The sequence below is a fragment of the Epinephelus lanceolatus genome, chromosome 11, assembly GCF_041903045.1.
Source record: "Epinephelus lanceolatus isolate andai-2023 chromosome 11, ASM4190304v1, whole genome shotgun sequence".
In the NCBI taxonomy this organism is placed as follows: domain Eukaryota; kingdom Metazoa; phylum Chordata; class Actinopteri; order Perciformes; family Serranidae; genus Epinephelus; species Epinephelus lanceolatus.
This window is the reverse complement of record NC_135744.1, coordinates 45,795,829-45,817,999: the sequence shown is the minus strand read 5'-3', so window position 1 is coordinate 45,817,999 and position 22,171 is coordinate 45,795,829. Positions and strand designations below refer to the sequence as shown.

At 45.3% G+C, this 22,171-nt stretch overlaps 1 protein-coding gene across 34 annotated transcripts in view; it reads right to left on the bottom strand.

The window, feature by feature from the left end:
- tmprss15 (transmembrane serine protease 15) overlaps window positions 1-22,171 on the bottom strand; it is a 52,882-nt gene that overhangs the window by 3,508 nt on the left and 27,203 nt on the right. For 31 of the 34 annotated variants that reach the window (XM_078172721.1, XM_078172735.1, XM_078172726.1 and 28 more), the window contains 18 exons: window positions 21,161-21,266; window positions 20,946-21,055; window positions 17,507-17,647; window positions 17,277-17,426; window positions 15,787-15,906; window positions 15,504-15,651; window positions 14,834-14,978; window positions 14,610-14,751; window positions 14,254-14,343; window positions 9,211-9,336; window positions 8,977-9,120; window positions 8,778-8,888; window positions 8,573-8,696; window positions 5,524-5,619; window positions 5,154-5,203; window positions 3,830-3,901; window positions 3,594-3,738; window positions 3,137-3,318 (listed from right to left, as the gene is read on the bottom strand). In XM_078172721.1, the coding sequence (XP_078028847.1) occupies window positions 3,137-3,318; window positions 3,594-3,738; window positions 3,830-3,901; window positions 5,154-5,203; window positions 5,524-5,619; window positions 8,573-8,696; window positions 8,778-8,888; window positions 8,977-9,120; window positions 9,211-9,336; window positions 14,254-14,343; window positions 14,610-14,751; window positions 14,834-14,978; window positions 15,504-15,651; window positions 15,787-15,906; window positions 17,277-17,426; window positions 17,507-17,647; window positions 20,946-21,055; window positions 21,161-21,266 (2,202 nt within the window). The remainder of the gene's footprint in view (window positions 1-3,136; window positions 3,319-3,593; window positions 3,739-3,829; window positions 3,902-5,153; window positions 5,204-5,523; window positions 5,620-8,572; window positions 8,697-8,777; window positions 8,889-8,976; window positions 9,121-9,210; window positions 9,337-14,253; window positions 14,344-14,609; window positions 14,752-14,833; window positions 14,979-15,503; window positions 15,652-15,786; window positions 15,907-17,276; window positions 17,427-17,506; window positions 17,648-20,945; window positions 21,056-21,160; window positions 21,267-22,171) is intronic. The other 3 variants (XM_078172722.1, XM_078172746.1, XM_078172753.1) reach the window with 3 other exon arrangements.

Sequence of the window (22,171 nt, the reverse complement as noted above, 5' to 3'; positions counted from 1 at the left end):
TCATCATTGTTCAGTTGAGTTTGAATATTAATCACAGAAACTGTGACTTTAAAGTCAAACTGTTTGCAGATGACACTGTTTCTACATGACTCAGTTGTTGTTGTTTACAGTTTGTCATGTTGTTTCTCTGGAACAAACTCTAAGTTCTCAGGTTCAGAAACAGGAAACTTAAACTCTAGGGCAGTTACCATGGTAACAGTTACCGTGGTAACAGATCCTGTTCTCTGGCAGGTTGAGTGTCCCTCTGACAGAGACAGCCTCATGTCCTCAGAGTCTCGGTCTGTGTCACAGCTCATTGATCAGCGCAGGTTCATGTCAGAGGCCTGGTCAGATATCAGTTTGTTACTCAGGACGATCTGAAGTTAGCTGCTGTCTGTCATGATTTTTGTGCAGCATCAGTGTCTGTCCGCTCAGACTCAAACCTCAAAGGGACCCCCATCTGTCATCATACCTATGATCACAGCCGTCAGTTTGTTCCATCAGTCATGACATGTTAACAACACGTCATCTCCGTTTAAACTGTGAGAATCAGACACATCCGATCAGTGAATAATTATCCCCTGAATTTATGATTCCATCAGACACACTGATGGAAGATAACTCCTCTAATATCTGACATGATGATGTGTTTTGTTATATATTTATATTATCATTATTATATTTATTATAATACTTACTATTGATCTATTATATATTATTATCTTATTTTCGATGATCATATCTCTGCACATGGTTTCAGCTGCAGGATGTTAATGCGAGGGTTTCTCTGTAATGTTTACAGTCTGAACGTGTTTCATCATCATCTCATTTAAAAGGTTTAAATTTATGACCTGTGTTAAAGCAGCTGGAATAACGCTGTCTGTTTCTGTCCTCAGAGACTGATAACCAAACGTCATCATCACTGATCTCAGTTCAGTCTCTGAGTCCGTCTGTCATTTAGAGTTTCACATCCTCGGTTTCTGACCTCTGTGTTTTATCAGATTAAAGATGCACAAACACATGTTGAAACTCTAATGTAGACAGCAACATGAATGAATGAATGAATGAATGAATGACACTGAATGAATGAATGACACTGAATATAACTTTACTGTGCTCATTAATTGGGAGTTCTCTCCGCTCTGACTCAGGTCCTGAAATAAAATAAACAGTCGGCACGTCGACCCACAGATACATGACATATTCATCATGATCCTGCTGAGCTGCGGCAGCCGAGCTCACGACCACAGGTATTAAAATCTCTATGTACACCAGATTTAAATGGAGGCTCCGCCTTTTATTGACCTGTTGCCATGGTGAATAGCATTGGAGCTCCACTGATAATGATTTGTTCATTCACTGAGTATGAGCTGAACACAGTGAACTGAACTGACTCTGATCAGCTGTTTTCTGTGTCATCAACTCAGAGTTCAGGGTCAAACTCAGAGTTTGAGGTCAAACTCAGAGTTCAGGGTCAAACTCAAAAGTTCAGGGTCAAAGACAGAGTTCATGGTCAAACTCAAAAGTTCAGGGTCAAAGACAGAGTTCATGGTCAAACTCAGAGTTCAGGGTCAAACTCGGAGTTCAGGGTCAAACTCAAAAGTTCAGGGTCAAAGACAGAGTTCATGGTCAAACTCAGAGTTTGAGGTCAAACTCAGAGTTCAGGGTCAAACTCGGAGTTCAGGGTCAAATTCAAAAGTTCAGGGTCAAAGACAGAGTTCATGGTCAAACTCAGAGTTCATGGTCAAACTCAGAGTTTGAGGTCAAACTCAGAGTTCAGGGTCAAACTCGGAGTTCAGGGTCAAACTCAAAAGTTCAGGGTCAAAGACAGAGTTCATGGTCAAACTCAGAGTTCAGGGTCAAATTCAGAGTTCATGGTCAAACTCAAAAGTTCAGGGTCAAAGACATAGTTCGTGGTCAAACACAGAGTTCAGGGTCAAACTCAGAGTTCAGGGTCAATCTCAGAGTTCAGGGTCAAACTCAGAGTTCATGGTCAAACTCAAAAGTTCAGGGTCAAAGACAGAGTTCAGGATCAAACTCAAATGTTCAGGGTCAAAGACAGAGTTTGAGGTCAAACTCAGAGTTCAGGGTCAATCTCAGAGTTCAGGGTCAAACTCAGAGTTCAGGGTCAATCTCAGAGTTCAGGGTCAAACTCAAAAGTTCAGGGTCAAAGACAGAGTTCATGGTCAAACTCAGAGTTCAGGGTCAAATTCAGAGTTCATGGTCAAACTCAAAAGTTCAGGGTCAAAGACATAGTTCGTGGTCAAACACAGAGTTCAGGGTCAAACTCAGAGTTCATGGTCAAACTCAAAAGTTCAGGGTCAAAGACAGAGTTCAGGATCAAACTCAAATGTTCAGGGTCAAAGACAGAGTTTGAGGTCAAACTCAGAGTTCAGGGTCAAACTCAGAGTTCAGGGTCAATCTCAGAGTTCAGGGTCAAACTCAGAGTTCAGGGTCAATCTCAGAGTTCAGGGTCAAACTCAAAAGTTCAGGGTCAAAGACAGAGTTCATGGTCAAACTCAGTTCAGGGTCAAACTCAGAGTTTGAGGTCAAACTCAGAGTTCAGGGTCAAACTCAGAGTTCAGGGTCAAACTCAGAGTTCATGGTCAAACTCAAAAGTTCAGGGTCAAAGACAGAGTTCAGGATCAAACTCAAATGTTCAGGGTCAAAGACAGAGTTTGTGGTCAAACTCAGAGTTCAGGGTCAAAGACAGAGTTCAGGATCAAACTCAAAAGTTCAGGGTCAAAGACAGAGTTCAGGGTCAAACTCAAAAGTTCAGGGTCAAAGACAAAGTTTGTGGTCAAACTCAGAGTTCAGGGTCAAACTCAAAAGTTCAGGGTCAAAGACAGAGTTCAGGGTCAAACTCAAAAGTTCAGGGTCAAAGACAGAGTTTGTGGTCAAACTCAGAGTTCAGGGTCAAACTCAGAGTTCGTGGTCAAACTCAGAGTTTGACATCAAACTCTGCGTTCAGGGTCAAACTCAGAGTTCGTGGTCAAACTCAAAAGTTCGGGATCAAACTCAGAGTTCAGGGTCAAACTCAAAAGTTCAGGGTCAAAGACAGAGTTCAGGGTCAAACACAGAGTTCAGGGTCAAACTCAGAGTTTGTAAACGTTGCTCTTTGCTGAGGTGTTTGTGTTTCCTGTGTGTTGGTACTGACGGGTGAAACTGATTGGCTGCTGCAGATGCATCATGGCGATGTCAGCCTGTTTGGTCTGGCTGTTGTACTCTCGGTTGATGACGATGCGATCGACTCTTCGGGTCTGAACGTCCACAGAGCTCATGTCACTTTGAGAGTGAAGACCCAGAACAGCTGACCACGACTGAAGGTGGATGTTCTTCCTGTGGGACAAAAACACATCTGATTTATTTATGTTTATGTTTACATTAAAAAGTCTATAACTGTAACTGTCACACTGAACCTCAGTTTATTGTAACACCTTCATCCATCATTCATTCATAACTTCTTAAAAACTTTGTCTCTCTCTGTTTGGTATCAGCTTCTCCACTGCACTGATGATGACGATGATGGTGATGATGATGATGATGATGGCTTCATGTTTTATTTAAAAACCACCAACAGTAAAAATAATAAAGTATTTTTTGTGTTCTCTGACCCGTAGACACAATGTGCCGCCGTCAGCAGCCAGTCTCTGCCAATCAGAGAGGCTCCACACAAGTGATGCCCCCTCCAATGAAGAGATACGATCCATGGCCACGCCCCCTTCACCGCATTAACTCCGCCTACCACTCTGGCCTCACCTGACAGGTAACAACAGACACAGTTTACAGTCAGATGTAAAATTAAAACCAGACATCAGTGTGAACCTTAGAGCAGTATTCAGTCCACCACCTTCACCAGGTTTCCTCTCTGCTGATTGGTCCGTTTCCACCGTGTCATTAACAACCTGTCGGACGCCGCAAGCTGAAACACACAGAGGCAGTCGTCACTGTTACAACATCTCAGTCCACCTTACAGTAAAACAACATCAATAAATCAACAGGGTTTGTGAGTGTAGCTGTGTGTTGTTGTTGTTTGTGAGTGTAGCTGTGTGTTGTTGTTGTTGTTTGTGAGTGTAGCTGTGTGTTGTTGTTGTTTGTGAGTGTAGCTGTGTGTTGTTGTTGTTGTTTGTGAGTGTAGCTGTGTGTTGTTGTTGTTTGTGAGTGTAGCTGTGTGTTGTTGTTGTTGTTTGTGAGTGTAGCTGTGTGTTGTTGTTGTTTGTGAGTGTAGCTGTGTGTTGTTGTTTGTGAGTGTAGCTGTGTGTTGTTGTTGTTTGTGAGTGTAGCTGTGTTGTTGTTGTTGTTTGTGAGTGTAGCTGTGTATTGTTGTTGTTGTTTGTGAGTGTAGCTGTGTGTTGTTGTTGTTTGTGAGTGTAGCTGTGTATTGTTGTTGTTGGTGAGTGTAGCTGTGTGTTGTTGTTGTTGTTTGTGAGTGTAGCTGTGTGTTGTTGTTGTTTGTGAGTGTAGCTGTGTGTTGTTGTTGTTGTTGTTGTTGTTTGTGAGTGTAGCTGTGTGTTGTTGTTGTTTGTGAGTGTAGCTGTGTGTTGTTGTTGTTTGTCAGTGTAGCTGTGTATTGTTGTTGTTTGTCAGTGTAGCTGTGTGGTGTTGTTGTTTGTGAGTGTAGCTGTGTGTTGTTTGTGAGTGTAGCTGTGTTTTGTTGTTGTTGTTGTTGTTTGTGAATGTAGCTGTGTGGTGTGTTGTTGTTGTTTGTGAGTGTAGCTGTGTGTTGTTGTTGTTGTTGTGAGTGGAGCTGTGTGTTATTGTTGTTTGTGAGTGTAGCTGTGTGTTGTTGTTTGTGAGTGTAGCTGTGTGTTTTTGTTTGAGAGTGCAGCTGTGTGTTGTTGTTTGTGAGTGTAGCTGTGTGTTGTTGTTGTTGTTGTTTGTGAGTGTAGTTGTGTGCTGTTGTTGTTTGTCAGTGCAGCTGTGTGTTGTTGTTTGTGAGTGTAGCTGTGTGTTGTTGTTGTTTGTGAGTGTAGCTGTGTGTTGTTGTTGTTTGTGAGTGTAGCTGTGTGTTGTTGTTTGTGAGTGTAGCTGTGTGTTGTTATTTGTCAGTGCAGCTGTGTGTTGTTGTTTGTGAGTGTAGCTGTGTGTTGTTGTTTGTCAGTGCAGCTGTGTGTTGTTGTTTGTGAGTGTAGCTGTGTGTTGTTGTTGTTGTTGTTGTTGTTGTGTGTACTGACGTTGGTTGTCGCAGGTCAGAGACACCACCTTGTCACTGCTGCAGGTTTCACTGTCAGAACAACACAAACATTAAAAGGATCCGTTAAAGTGTTCTCGGGTCTAAATTCACGTGTTCTCTGGTTCTAGTTTCAGTTCCAGCTCTGGGTCTAATTTCAGTTCTAGATCTACATCTAGTTCCAGGTGTAGTTCTGGTTGTAGTTCTACCGCTAGTTTTAGTTTCAGTTCTAGTTCTGGTTTCAGTTGTAGATCTGGTTCTGGCTCTAGCTCCAGTTACAGTTCTAGTTCTGGCTGTGGGTCTTTTTCTATCTTTGGTTCTGTATCTGGTCCCAGTTCATTTCTGGTTCTGGTCCAGGTTCTGATCTTAAGTACCTGACGTTGGTTTCCAGTGTTCTGTTGTTGGTGACTGTGACGATTGCAAATGGTGAATCTTGTGGCAGAGCGGGCAGCAATGTGGCGTCCCCTGACCTGCAGAGAGTCAGGAACAAAATCCAGATCTGAGTCTGTGTCTAGACCACCTGCTACAACAGGTGAGAGTTACCTGTTTCCCAGATACCGACAGGTGAGAGTTACCTGTGTCCCAGGTACTGACAGGTGAGAGTTACCTGTGTACCACGTACCGACATGTGAGAGTTACCTGTGTGCCAGGTACTGACAGGTGAGAGTTACCTGTGTTCCAGGTACTGACAGGTGAGAGTTACCTGCGTCCCAGGTACTGACAGGTGAGAGTTACTTGTGTACCACGTACCGACAGGTGAGAGTTACCTGTGTCCCAGGTACTGACAGGTGAGGGTTACCTGTGTCCCAGGTACTGACAGGTGAGAGTTACCTGTGTACCACATACTGACATGTGAGAGTTACCTGTGTCCCAGGTACTGACAGGTGAGAGTTACCTGTGTCCCAGGTACTGACAGGTGAGAGTTACCTGTGTTCCAGGTACTGACAGGTGAGAGTTACCTGTGTTCCAGGAATTGACAGATGAGAGTTACCTGTATCCCAGGTACTGACAGGTGAGAGTTACCTGTGTCCCAGGTACTGACAGGTGAGAGTTACCTGTGTCCCAGGTACCGACAGGTGAGAGTTACCTGTGTTCCAGGTACTGACAGGTGAGAGTTACCTGTACACCAGGTGCTGACAGGTGAGATTTACCTGTGTTCCAGATACTGACAGGTGAGAGTTACCTGTGTCCCAGGTACTGACAGATGAGAGTTACCTGTGTCCCAGGTACTGACAGATGAGAGTTACCTGTGTCCCAGGTGCAGACAGGTGAGAGTTACCTGTGTGCCAGGTACTGACAGGTGAGAGTTACCTGTGTTCCAGGTACTGACAGGTGAGAGTTACTTGTGTACCACGTACCGACAGGTGAGAGTTACCTGTGTCCCAGGTACTGACAGGTGAGGGTTACCTGTGTCCCAGGTACCGACAGGTGAGAGTTACCTGTGTCCCAGGTACTGACAGGTGAGAGTTACCTGTGTACCACATACTGACATGTGAGAGTTACCTGTGTCCCAGGTACTGACAGGTGAGAGTTACCTGTGTTCCAGGTACTGACAGGTGAGAGTTACCTGTGTCCCAGGTACTGACAGGTGAGAGTTACCTGTGTTCCAGGAATTGACAGATGAGAGTTACCTGTATCCCAGGTACTGACAGGTGAGAGTTACCTGTGTTCCAGGTACTGACAGGTGAGAGTTACCTGTGTTCCAGGTACTGACAGGTGAGAGTTACCTGTGTCCCAGGTACCGACAGGTGAGAGTTACCTGTGTTCCAGGTACTGACAGGTGAGAGTAACCTGTACACCAGGTGCTGACAGGTGAGATTTACCTGTGTTCCAGATACTGACAGGTGAGAGTTACCTGTGTTCCAGGTACTGACAGGTGAGAGTTACCTGTGTCCCAGGTACCGACAGGTGAGAGTTACCTGTGTCCCAGGTACTGACAGGTGAGAGTTACCTGTGTACCACGTACCGACATGTGAGAGTTACCTGTGTGCCAGGTACTGACAGGTGAGAGTTACCTGTGTTCCAGGTACTGACAGGTGAGAGTTACCTGTGTCCCAGGTACTGACAGGTGAGAGTTACTTGTGTACCACGTACCGACAGGTGAGAGTTACCTGTGTCCCAGGTACTGACAGGTGAGGGTTACCTGTGTCCCAGGTACCGACAGGTGAGAGTTACCTGTGTTCCAGGTACTGACAGGTGAGAGTTACCTGTACACCAGGTGCTGACAGGTGAGATTTACCTGTGTTCCAGATACTGACAGGTGAGAGTTACCTGTGTCCCAGGTACTGACAGATGAGAGTTACCTGTGTCCCAGGTACTGACAGGTGAGAGTTACTTGTGTACCACGTACCGACAGGTGAGAGTTACCTGTGTCCCAGGTACTGACAGGTGAGGGTTACCTGTGTCCCAGGTACCGACAGGTGAGAGTTACCTGTGTCCCAGGTACTGACAGGTGAGAGTTACCTGTGTACCACATACTGACATGTGAGAGTTACCTGTGTCCCAGGTACTGACAGGTGAGAGTTACCTGTGTTCCAGGTACTGACAGGTGAGAGTTACCTGTGTTCCAGGAATTGACAGGTGAGAGTTACCTGTGTTCCAGGTACTGACAGGTGAGAGTTACCTGTGTTCCAGGAATTGACAGATGAGAGTTACCTGTATCCCAGGTACCGACAGGTGAGAGTTACCTGTGTTCCAGGTACTGACAGGTGAGAGTAACCTGTACACCAGGTGCTGACAGGTGAGATTTACCTGTGTTCCAGATACTGACAGGTGAGAGTTACCTGTGTTCCAGGTACTGACAGGTGAGAGTTACCTGTATACCTGGTACTGACAGGTGAGAGTTACCTATGTCCCAGGTACTGACAGGTGAGAGTTACCTGTGTCCCAGGTACTGACAGGTGAGAGTTACCTGTATACCAGATACTGACAGATGAGAGTTACCTGTGTCCCAGGTGCTGACAAGTGAGAGTTACCTGTGTCCCAGGTACTGACAGATGAGAGTTACCTGTATACCAGGTACTGACAGGTGAGAGTTACCTGTGTCCCAGGTGCTGACAGGTGAGAGTTACCTGTGTTCCAGGTGCTGACAGGTGAGAGTTACCTGTGTCCCAGGTGCTGACAGGTGAGAGTTACCTGTGTTCCAGGTACTGACAGGTGAGAGTTACCTGTGTCCCAGGTACTGACAGGTGAGAGTTACCTGTGTCCCAGGTACTGACAGATGAGAGTTACCTGTGTCCCAGGTACCGACAGGTGAGAGTTACCTGTGTCCCAGGTACCGACAGATGAGAGTTACCTGTGTTCCAGGTACTGACAGGTGAGAGTTACCTGTGTCCCAGGTACTGACAGGTGAGAGTTACCTGTGTCCCAGGTACTGACAGATGAGAGTTACCTGTGTCCCAGGTACCGACAGGTGAGAGTTACCTGTGTCCCAGGTACTGACAGGTGAAGTCAGTGAGGTGAGAGGTCCAGGTGTCGGCACACACGGTGAGCAGAGAGGAAACAATTTGTAACTGGAGACGACTGGAATCGTTCCGCTGTAACACAACTGAGAGACACACACTTATGAAAGGTGAACTTATTGATCCCGTGTATTGATCATTGGAAAAGCTTCACCTGATCAACTCACCACAGTCGGCTTCATCAGAAGCGTCGGGACAGTCGACCTCACCATCACACTGACCGTTACCATGGATACAGCTTCCTGTCTGACACTGGAACTGACCGGCTGCGCACGCAGCTGTTAAATATAAACAAACCATCAATGATCAATAAGCAGTGAGAATGATCCTGGTGTCCCGCCCTCTGACCTCTGACCCTGAGCTCACCTGGTGTCCCCAGGTCGACCCCAGAGGTGAAGTTGGCCCTGAATCCACGGCCGTGACCCAACTCGTCCGTGAAGAACCACAGTGTCATCTGATTGGTTGTTGAGAACAAGTCGTGGGCGGGGCCATCGCTGCCAGTGAGGACAGCTGGAAAGGAAACGTTCGTACCTGAGTCAGAATGACATTATCTGTGCACACGCACACCTGGAGGGGATTATGGGTAAAACATGTCCTCACCCAGTAAGGTGGAGTTTGGCCCTGCCCCGTCCCGCACCTCTACGACATCATAGGTCGCTTCAATGTCAAAGTCCAGGAAGTGGAGCTGGATGTTCTGACCATCAGGGGCGTGGAGGGTCCACCGACCTGCAGCAGAGAATCATGGGTAATGTCAGGGGGTATTCCAGAAAGCGGGTTCAGTGAAAACTCTGAGTGTGTTAACCCTGAAATGAGGGACACTCTGGGTTTTCAGTTCCAGACAGAGAGGTAAGTCAAACTCAGAGTCAATCACCATGGCAACTGACTCTGTGAACCTAACCTGCTCACTGGCAGGTTTTCTATAAGAAACCCTGAGTTCACCCTGTCTCCTCCCTACTGCTGAGCCTGAAGCAAACTGGCAGACACACATGGGTTGTTCATATGTAGGAAATCTGATCGATATCAAGGCAGAATTAATTCGCAATACCTCGAGAGTGCACATCTGTGGTGTGTCAGATTTGATATGTGTGGCCGGCAAATTGAGTCTAATGAAAAACAGTACGGTTCAAAGAGATATTTATTGGGGAAAGACAACACATCTAAATGGGTCTGAAGATCCTCTCCCAGCGTAAAGCATTGTTAATGCTTTAATTCTTCCTGCATACAAACAACCCATGTGTGTCTGCCAGCTTGCTTCAGGCTCGGCAGTAGGGAGGAGACAGGGTGAACTCAGGGTTTCTTATAGAAAACCTGCCAGCGAGCAGGTTAGGTTCACAGAGTCAGTTGCCATGGTGATTGACTCAGAGTTTGACTTATCTCTCTGTCTGGAACTGAAAACCCAGAGTGTCCCTCATCTCAGAGTTAACACACTCAGAGTTTCCCTCATCTCGGGGTTAACACACTCAGAGTTTCCCTCATCTCAGGGTTAACACACTCAGAGTGTCCCTCATCTCAGAGTTAACACACTCAGAGTTTCCCTCATCTCAGGGTTAACACACTCAGAGTGTCCCTCATCTCAGAGTTAACACACTCAGAGTCTCCTTCATTTCAGAGTTAACACACTCAGAGTTTCCCTCATTTCAGAGTTAACACACTCAGAGTGTCCCTCATTTCAGAGTTAACACACTCAGAGTCTCCTTCATCTCAGAGTTAACACACTCAGAGTTTCCTTCATCTCAGGGTTAACACACTCAGAGTTTCCTTCATCTCAGAGTTAACACACTCAGAGTGTCCCTCATTTCAGAGTTAACACACTCAGAGTCTCCTTCATCTCAGAGTTAACACACTCAGAGTTTCCTTCATCTCAGAGTTAACACACTCAGAGTCTCCTTCATTTCAGAGTTAACACACTCAGAGTTTCCCTCATCTCAGGGTTAACACACTCAGAGTTTCCCTCATCTCAGGGTTAACACACTCAGAGTCTCCTTCATTTCAGAGTTAACACACTCAGAGTGTCCCTCATCTCAGGGTTAACACACTCAGAGTTTCCCTCATCTCAGGGTTAACACACTCAGAGTTTCCCTCATCTCAGAGTTAACACACTCAGAGTTTCCCTCATCTCAGGGTTAACACACTCAGAGTTTCCCTCATCTCAGGGTTAACACACTCAGAGTTTCCCTCATCTCAGGGTTAACACACTCAGAGTTTCCCTCATCTCAGAGTTAACACACTCAGAGTTTCCCTCATCTCAGAGTTAACACACTCAGAGTTTCCCTCATCTCAGGGTTAACACACTCAGAGTTTCCCTCATCTCAGGGTTAACACACTCAGAGTTTCCCTCATCTCAGGGTTAACACACTCAGTGTCCCTCATCTCAGGGTTAACACACTCAGAGTTTCCCTCATCTCAGGGTTAACACACTCAGAGTTTCCCTCATCTCAGGGTTAACACACTCAGAGTTTCCCTCATCTCAGAGTTAACACACTCAGAGTTTCCCTCATCTCAGGGTTAACACACTCAGAGTTTCCCTCATCTCAGAGTTAACACACTCAGAGTTTCCCTCATCTCAGAGTTAACACACTCAGAGTTTCCCTCATCTCAGAGTTAACACACTCAGAGTTTCCCTCATCTCAGGGTTAACACACTCAGAGTTTCCCTCATCTCAGGGTTAACACACTCAGAGTTTCCCTCATCTCAGGGTTAACACACTCAGAGTTTCCCTCATCTCAGGGTTAACACACTCAGAGTGTCCCTCATCTCAGAGTTAACACACTCAGAGTGTCCTTCATCTCAGAGTTAACACACTCAGAGTTTCCCTCATCTCAGGGTTAACACACTCAGAGTTTCCCTCATCTCAGAGTTAACACACTCAGAGTTTCCCTCATCTCAGGGTTAACACACTCAGAGTTTCCTTCATCTCAGAGTTAACACACTCAGAGTTTCCCTCATCTCAGAGTTAACACACTCAGAGTTTCCCTCATCTCAGAGTTAACACACTCAGAGTTTCCTTCATCTCAGGGTTAACACACTCAGAGTTTCCCTCATCTCAGGGTTAACACACTCAGAGTTTCCCTCATCTCAGGGTTAACACACTCAGAGTTTCCCTCATCTCAGAGTTAACACACCCAGAGTTTCCCTCATCTCAGGGTTAACACACTCAGAGTTTCCCTCATCTCAGAGTTAACACACTCAGAGTTTCCCTCATCTCAGAGTTAACACACTCAGAGTTTCCCTCATCTCAGGGTTAACACACTCAGAGTTTCCCTCATCTCAGGGTTAACACACTCAGAGGTTCCCTCATCTCAGGGTTAACACACTCAGAGTGTCCCTCATCTCAGAGTTAACACACTCAGAGTTTCCCTCATCTCAGGGTTAACACACTCAGAGTTTCCCTCATCTCAGGGTTAACACACTCAGAGTGTCCTTCATCTCAGAGTTAACACACTCAGAGTTTCCCTCATCTCAGGGTTAACACACTCAGAGTTTCCCTCATCTCAGGGTTAACACACTCAGAGTTTCCTTCATCTCAGAGTTAACACACTCAGAGTTTCCCTCATCTCAGAGTTAACACACTCAGAGTTTCCCTCATCTCAGGGTTAACACACTCAGAGTTTCCTTCATCTCAGAGTTAACACACTCAGAGTTTCCCTCATCTCAGAGTTAACACACTCAGAGTTTCCCTCATCTCAGAGTTAACACACTCAGAGTTTCCTTCATCTCAGGGTTAACACACTCAGAGTTTCCCTCATCTCAGGGTTAACACACTCAGAGTGTCCTTCATCTCAGAGTTAACACACTCAGAGTTTCCTTCATCTCAGAGTTAACACACTCAGAGTTTCCCTCATCTCGGGGTTAACACACTCAGAGTTTCCCTCATCTCAGGGTTAACACACTCAGAGTGTCCCTCATCTCAGAGTTAACACACTCAGAGTTTCCCTCATCTCAGAGTTAACACACTCAGAGTTTCCCTCATCTCAGAGTTAACACACTCAGAGTTTCCCTCATCTCAGAGTTAACACACTCAGAGTTTCCCTCATCTCAGGGTTAACACACTCAGAGTTTCCTTCATCTCAGGGTTAACACACTCAGAGTTTCCCTCATCTCAGGGTTAACACACTCAGAGTGTCCCTCATCTCAGAGTTAACACACTCAGAGTTTCCCTCATCTCAGAGTTAACACACTCAGAGTTTCCCTCATCTCAGGGTTAACACACTCAGAGTTTCCTTCATCTCAGGGTTAACACACTCAGAGTTTCCCTCATCTCAGGGTTAACACACTCAGAGTGTCCCTCATCTCAGAGTTAACACACTCAGAGTTTCCCTCATCTCAGAGTTAACACACTCAGAGTGTCCCTCATCTCAGAGTTAACACACTCAGAGTTTCCCTCATCTCAGGGTTAACACACTCAGAGTTTCCCTCATCTCAGAGTTAACACACTCAGAGTGTCCCTCATCTCAGAGTTAACACACTCAGAGTTTCCCTCATCTCAGAGTTAACACACTCAGAGTTTCCCTCATCTCAGAGTTAACACACTCAGAGTTTCCCTCATCTCAGAGTTAACACACTCAGAGTTTCCCTCATCTCAGGGTTAACACACTCAGAGTTTCCCTCATCTCAGGGTTAACACACTCAGAGTTTCCTTCATCTCAGGGTTAACACACTCAGAGTTTCCCTCATCTCAGGGTTAACACACTCAGAGTGTCCCTCATCTCAGAGTTAACACACTCAGAGTTTCCCTCATCTCAGGGTTAACATACTCAGAGTTTCCCTCATCTCAGGGTTAACACACTCAGAGTTTCCCTCATCTCAGGGTTAACACACTCAGAGTTTCCTTCATCTCAGGGTTAACACACTCAGAGTTTCCCTCATCTCAGGGTTAACACACTCAGAGTGTCCTTCATCTCAGAGTTAACACACTCAGAGTTTCCCTCATCTCAGGGTTAACACACTCAGAGTTTCCCTCATCTCAGGGTTAACACACTCAGAGTTTCCCTCATCTCAGAGTTAACACACTCAGAGTTTCCCTCATCTCAGAGTTAACACACTCAGAGTTTCCCTCATCTCAGGGTTAACACACTCAGAGTTTCCCTCATCTCAGAGTTAACACACTCAGAGTTTCCCTCATCTCAGAGTTAACACACTCAGAGTTTCCCTCATCTCAGGGTTAACACACTCAGAGTTTCCCTCATCTCAGGGTTAACACACTCAGAGTTTCCCTCATCTCAGAGTTAACACACTCAGAGTTTCCTTCATCTCAGGGTTAACACACTCAGAGTTTCCCTCATCTCAGGGTTAACATACTCAGAGTGTCCCTCATCTCAGAGTTAACACACTCAGAGTTTCCCTCATCTCAGAGTTAACACACTCAGAGTTTCCCTCATCTCAGAGTTAACACACTCAGAGTTTCCCTCATCTCAGGGTTTCCACTAACCCACTTTCTGGAACACTCCCCTGGTGTTTGTTTACATGTTTATATTTGTTTTCTGTGTTTACTTGTTTATCTGATGTCGTCCTGATTGTTTTGTCTTGTTTATGTATTTATAAGGTGTTGTATTTCCTCCATAGTGTTATTTACATGTTTGTTTGTTAATATCCCTGTTGTTTACATGTTTCTTCATCAGCACCTGTACAGGTATCAGTACTCACAGTAAGCCTCGTTCCCGTAGGATTGTGGGTAGTTTGGTGAGCTGAAGGTGGAGTTTGGCTCCCAGAGGTCAAAGGGTCCTCCACAGTCGGCTGGACCAATCAGAGCAAAGCAGAGGGGGCAGGGTCATACTGTGTCCAGATCACAGGTGTGTACATGTTTCTGAAGAACCGTCTGATTCTGACATACTACTTTAGGAGGTGTTTTACCTGGTGTAGGGGGTGTGGTCTGTGTCTGACCTGGTGTAGGGGGCGTGGTCTGTGTCTGACCTGGTGTAGGGGGCGTGGTCTGTGTCTTACCTGGTGTAGGGGTGTGGTCTGTGTTTCACCTGGTATAGGGGGCATGGTCTGTGTTTTACCTGGTATAGGGGGCGTGGTTGTTGGTGGCGGTACATTGGTTGGTTCAGGGGGGGCGGGGCCACAGGGCTCAGAGGTCAGTGTGATGTCATCCAGAGCGATGTCATTCCTCAGCCCTCCTTTCTTCAGAGCTTCAAACGCCACCTGCAGAGGTCAGAGGTCAGAGGTCACACTGATTGCTGATCAATCAGCTGACTGATTGAACGTGTCACTGATCAGAACTCACCGTCGTCTCCGTTGTCAGGTTGAGGGTCACCTGGCCGTAGTTCCAGTTGTTGCCATAGTTACCGTCTCTCTGGAACACCACGGTGACATTGGGGTCAGACAGCAGGACTCTGAGACGGTGGACGTTGTCTCCGAACATGTGGTACCTGCAGACGGACGCTTTGTTTACTCTCTGGTTGTTTGTTTACATGACCCTTTGTTTCTTTTGTCCTGCGTTACTTTTTGTCTCAACTGTTCATTTATTTGTCTGTTTGTTTGTGTAATTTGTTGGTTTGTGTCTGTTCACTTCTTTTTATTTTCACATTTCCTGTTTCATGTCTACAGTGTTTGTTGTCATGTTGTTTACCTGTTTATTTTTTTATTTCCTCATTGTTTACATGTTGTTTATTTTCCTTTTTGTTTAAATGTCCAGTTGTTTATTTCCTAGTTGTTTACATGTCCATTCTTTTATTTTCCTCATTGTTTATATGTATTTTGTTTATTTTCAAGTTGTTTATATTTCCTTGTTGTTTACCTTGTTATTTTTTATGTCCTTATTTGTTAGTTTATTTTTTTATTTTCTTAATTACGTGTTGTTTACATGTTTATTTGTTTACTTTCTTTGTTTAATAGACACAATGGGTTCTTTCTTGTTGTTTCCATGTTTGTTTGTTTACTCCTGTGTTGTTTACCAGAAGCTCAGACACATGGGCTGTGCGGGCGGAGTCAGAGGGAGGCTGTGGATCCTGAAGCTCTTCAGCCATTGGCCTGGACTCAGAGGAGTGACGATGTAGAAACCTGACGGCGTCACACACAGACTGGTCAACAAACAACAGAGTCCTGTTTCAGAGAGCAGGATCAGTGAAACTCTGAGTTTGTTCAGCCTTAGATGAAACTCTGAGTTTTCTGTTTCACAAAACCAGTTCAGTGTAACCCTGAGTCAGTTACTATGGCAACATACTCCGTGAAGCTAACCTGCTGAGTCACAGGTTTGCTTCATGTCAGCCTGAGGCTGAGCGTGTAGCAGGAAGTAGAAACATGGCGTGTCCTTTAGTGAATGAAGTGGTGGAGGTTGAGGCCCAGTGTATTCAGAGGCTGTTGTGTAAGGAGAAGGTGATTAGAGCCTGTTTGGATGTCTCCCTGGAGGAGTGTCTATATGAAAGATACTGTTTGACCTCACACTCTATCATTTATCTAACAATCTGTTCCACCCACATATATCACATATTACACATCCTGGATTTACATTATCATCACAGCACATTTTATGCATTGTCCTTTGATTCTTTTCTTTATAACATCAGAGACACTGAACACATCAGAGAGACAGCGGTTTGTCGGCCCGTAAGAAAAGTGTCTCTGGCTCTGAAAAGACTTTGGACCCTTGTTGTGGTTTTCCCTGGACATAAATCACAATCCATTATTAAAGTAATTACCACGGAGCATCGGTTGCTCAGTGGATGGAGCAGACGCCCCATGATCAGACGCAGCGGCCGCGGGTTCAAACCCAGCCTGCTGTCCTGTGCTACGTGTCGTTCCCTCTCTCCCCATAACGTTATGCTGTCCTGACATTAAAAGAAACAAAAGCCCAAAAAATAATCTTTAAAAAAAGAACTGCAGGTTTGTCAGTGTTAATGAGAAATGAATCTACGTGGACACATGATGAGGTCATTGATCAAGACGTCTCATATATTCAAAGATGGAAGTGGCTCATTGATGGGACTCAACATCCCATAATAGCTCCATCAGCCTGGTGTCCACGTCGTCATGACGTCAGGATCAGTTCCAGTCTGTTTAATATCTGTGTGTTTGATGTTGAGTTTGTGCCCAGTGTGTTTGGGCTCCATCACATGACAGCTGAATAACTTATATTCAAATATATGAACACTGTTACATGTTTCTGTATGTTAGACACATGAGCTCATCACATGACATCACATCACTTCACATATGAACACGCTCTGCAGGCTGTTCCCATCACACCTCACTCTGTTCAGCTGATGGAGCACATTGATTTTTCATGTCTTCAAATCTCTGATTCAGTTTTGGATGAAATCAGTGGCTCTGCTTTTAACTCCACTTCCTGTCTCTGAGGATCACGTTATCTGCACTCTGCTGATGTCTGTTGGTGCTCACTGTGAACCAGCTTCCCTCAGGCTGAACATACTCAAGAGCTGATTGAACTGACTCTGATCAGCTGCTCTGTTTCTCAGCTCAGGCTCAGACATCAGGATCAGGATCAGGATCAGGATCAGGACCAGGATCAGGATCAGGACCAGGACCAGGATGAGGATCAGGACCAGGATCAGGATCCGGACCAGGATCAGGATCAGGATCAGGATCAGGATCAGTCAACTCAGAGATTGGGATTAGGCTCAGAGTTTGTTGAGCCTGCTTTCTGAAATAGGGCCCTGGATCACCATCATATTGTGTTGTTTGTTTGTTTGTGACGCTGTTGAGCTGACCTGATTGGTTACCGAGCGTGTGGTCGACACTCGGGCCACTCAGTGGAGGAAACGTGGCGCCGCTGGTTCGAATCCAATCACCGTCGTCTTCCTGCTGCTGCTGCCAGAAACACAGACCGCCCTCAAAGGTACAGGTGAGCTTCACCTGGTCTGAACACACACACACACACACGCAGAGCTGCGGTCACACAGCGGCATTCAGGTCACGTATGTGTTGAGTGAAGAGTTACCGGACAGGTCGGAGGTGTCTACGGCGCTGTAGGTGGCGTTGAACCCGGACAGATTGTTGACATCATCAGACACAAACTCCACAGATGATTGGTTGCTCAGCAGCCACACGGTCCCAGGAGGGGTGGAGCCTGAGAGCTCAGCTGCCAGTCAGAAACAAACAGGTTGTCAGGTCGTAAAGAAACATAGTCAAAACATGGCGCTGATCATGGCGACATGCAGTAGCAGTGTGTGAGAGTAACTGAGTGTCTTGTGTGGGAACTGTGGTTTTCACTGGTTTTTTTGTTGTTTGTTTTTTGAATCAGCGTGGTCTTGTTTATTTATTTTTTAATACCGAGTCATCATGGATTTTATGGGTGTTTTTTTCCTAAACCTGGTTGCCCTTGGGACTGCGGTCAACTTCCAACTGAGCAACCGATCCCACAGGCTCAGCTTCAGCCATGATGGCGTCGATCTCACTTGATGGCATTCTGCCAGAGATCCGGAGGAACCGGGCTGGAGGTTTTTGCCCAGACCGGTTGACATCAGCAGGGGAAAGGCAAACAACACTCCACAGACCTGGAGGCTGTCAGCGGCACGAACGAGGAAGCAAGGCTCGAGAGGAGGCGTACGCCAGCGCCTGCAAAGACTCTGCTGCTTACCTCTTCCCTCAGTTGTCTTTGGCAATGTGCAGTTTGCAAGACTGTCAAAGTAAAAGAATCTGTATGTAGTCCCCACATTGAATTATTATCTGTCTCACTGCGCCCATTTTATTTGCCACGGGAAATCCCACAGGTATTTTTAACAGTGGTGTATATCCCTGAGCTAACATGGCAGAAGCAGCGTCCTCCATTGCTAAACTTCTTTTCAATCAATCAATCAATTTTATTCATAAAGCCCAATATCACAAATCACAATTTGCCTCACAGGGCTTTACAGCATACGACATCCCTCTGTCCTTATGACCCTCACAGCGGATCAGGAAAAACTCCCCAAAGAAACCCTTTAACGGGGAAAAAACGGTAGAAACCTCAGGAAGAGCAACTGAGGAGGGATCCCTCTTCCAGGACGGACAGACGTGCAATAGATGTCGTACAGAACAGATCAGCATAATAAATTAACAGTAATCCATATGACACAATGAGACAGAGAGAGAGACAGAGAGAGAGAGACAGAGAGAGACAGAGACAGAGAGAGAGAGAGACAGAGAGAGAGAGAGAGAGAGAGAGAGAGAGAGAGATGCAGGTAATGACAGTAGCTTACAACAACATTAATGAAAGTAATAATATTATAGTTATAGTTCTGGCTGCTGTGGTACAATATGTTGAAAGTATGTATTAATATCTGACAGTATACATGTGTGACAATAGTCATATGTGTATAATAACAGTAGAAGTATGACTAATGACTAATGATGGCAGCAGCAGCAGGAGGCATCTGGCAGGACCACGGCAGCAGCACAACCACACACGTCACACTGTCCAGGCACCGCTGTGATATGAGTTAATCTGAGAGACAGTGGAGCACAAAGATCAGCTGTGAGGGTCCTAAGGACAGAGGGATTTGCCCTGACGCCCCACATTTAATCTTTGGTGATTTTAATACTTGCAGCCTGAGTCAGCATCTTGGGCATCTGTACCAGGATGTAAAATGTCCAACGCGACATGTAGAACACTGGATTTGTGCTACGGCACTATGAAGGGGGCTTACAAATCTTTTCCACTGGCTCCACTTGGCTCTTCTGACCACAACTGTGTCCTGCTTGCTCCGGTTTATCAGCCGGCTCTCAAGAAGGGGAAAGTTGAGCGCAAAGAGGTCGCTCTGTGGACAGACGGCACTGTTCGTGAACTGAATGGTTAGACTAGACTTAGACTTCTTTAATGTCCATCAAACTTTACATAAAATGGTTGTTTGCATATTACAAACTGGGGTGTTTTTAAGACTCCTGTACAGATTTAATAACAAGCCTTGGGTCAGTAAATCCCTGTAGGTCACTATCAGGGAGATATTATTCAACACAAAGAAGCACAAAAATTGGTGAAAAGGGAAATTAGGCTGGCCAAAATTCAGTACATGGACAAGGCATATGATGAACTTCGGAGTGGTCATTCTCGTTCCACATGGAGAGGAATTAAGTCTATGGTAGGAATTCAGGAGAAGGAAAAAGTGTCTAATGCTGACAAATCTGACTCGACCCTGGCAGAAGAACTGAACCAGTTTTATTTGAGATTTGACTCTAAGGACTTTTCTGATGATCTATCCAAATTCAGGGCTGCTACATTTGAAATCAGCGTATGGAGCACTTTTGAAAAGACGAATGCTTTGAAAACTCATGGGCCTGATGGCATCAGCAGTTGACTACTTAAATGTTGTGCCCCATTCTAAAGTGATATCTTCACGTATCTTCAGTGGTCCCTGTCACTTAATAAAGTTCCCTCATTATGGAAAGAGTCCATTATTGTCCCAGTGGCGAAGGTACCATTACCAAAGATATTGAATGATTATTGTCCTGTGGCCACAGGCTCGCCTCAGGGGTGCGTCTTGTCACCACGACTGTTCATGCTTTACACTAATGACTGTAAGAGCATGTTCGAGTCAAGGTTCATAATAAAATTTGCTGATGACTCCGTGATTGTCGGCTTCTTGCAGCACCATGAGGTGGGCCATGGACCTGTGCTTGACTATTTTGTTAGATGGTGTGAGGACGCTTACCTACAACTTAATGTGTCAAAAACAAAAGACATGATTCTTGATTTCCGCAGGAATCCACCTGTCACAGCCCAAACCTTTGTCGAAGGTACAGCGGTGGAAGCCAATAGTCAATATAAGTATTTAGGCACCATCCTGGACGACCAACACAGATGCTATTTTAATGTTGACACAAAGCTTCTTAAATGTTTTATTCATCTTTTATTGAGTCCATCTTAACTTTTGCTTTCATCTGTTGGTTTGGAAACCTCAGCATTTCAAACAACAACAAGCTGAGGAATGTGGTCAAACTCTGCTCAAAAACAATAAGCATTAGCCCGAATGATCTTGAATATGTGTATCAAGCTAGAGCCACTCAGAGGGCAAAGGTCATTCTGGTGAACCCTCTCCATCCTCTTCATGCAGAGTTTCAGCTTCTCCCATCTAAGAGAAGGTCTACTTTCTCCTGTAGGGCCAAATCAAACAGGAACCTTACATCCTTTGTTCCATCTGCCAGTAGCTTGTTGGGAACGATCTACCTGTGAAACTGTGATGATTGTTTATTTACCTGTATTGTTTTATATTGTTATGTAAGATTTATGGTGCTGTTGTCATGTGACATATGCGTGTTTTAACTTCTGTTGCAAATCAAATTGTCCTTTGGGGACATTAAAGATTTTCAAATCAAATCAAACACAGAGACAATACACACACACACACACACACACACACTGTCGTCCTGTGTGTGTGTGTGTGTGTGTGTGTGTTGTGTACCTGTCAGCTGTTTGTTTGTTCCGGCACCTTCGTACAGTCTCAGCGTGTCGGCGTGTTCTTCAGTTTCAAAAAACAGGAAGTCAACACGAACAGAGAATCCTTCGTCCACACTGTAAACAACATTTCACTGTAAATATCAGTCCAATCACAACAAACATACAAACAAACAAAGAGATCATTAAAATGTTTGTGCTGTGTGTGCTGCGTTCAGGTACCTGATGATCCAGCGGCAGACGCTGCTGCTGTCATACATCTCTGAGTCTGATGAACTGAACCAACCGCTCTGACCGCTCAGCACAAACTGTCCGTCACACGTTGTTGCTATGGAGATGAGAGCAATGATGTCACAGGAAGTTTGAGCAGTCAAAGATCTCATAATGAGACAAGTCGCCACCATTTTGGACTGAAAGAGGAGCTCCAGTCGTTAAATTTTCTGGCTGTGATTCGTCTGTTTATAAAACTGCAACTCCTCCGCCCGCCTCACCTGTGCTGTTTGTTTACCTCTGACATCATTCCTGCTGTTTGTTTACCTCTGACATCACTCCTGCTGTTTGTTTACCTCTGACATCACTCCTGCTGTTTGTTTACCTGTGACATCACTACTGCTTGTTTACCTGTGACATCACTACTGTTTGTTTACCTGTGACACGGACTCTGCTGTTTGTTTACCTGTGACATCACTCCTGCTGTTTGTTTACCTGTGACATCACTACTGCTTGTTTACCTGTGACACGGACTCTGCTGTTTGTTTACCTGTGACATCACTACTGCTGTTTGTTTACCTGTGACATCACCACTGTTTGTTTACCTGTGACATCACTACTGTTTGTTTACCTGTGACACGGACTCTGCTGTTTGTTTACCTGTGACATCACTACTGCTGTTTGTTTACCTGTGACATCACCAATGTTTGTTTACCTCTGACATCACCAATGTTTGTTTAACTCTGACATCACTACTGTTTGTTTACCTGTGACACGGACTCTGCTGTTTGTTTACCTGTGACATCACTACTGTTTGTTTACCTGTGACATCACTACTGTTTGTTTACCTGTGACACGGACTCTGCTGTTTGTTTACCTGTGACATCACTACTGTTTGTTTACCTGTGACATCACTACTGTTTGTTTACCTGTGACACGGACTCTGCTGTTTGTTTACCTGTGACATCACTACTGTTTGTTTACCTGTGACACGGACTCTGCTGTTTGTTTACCTGTGACATC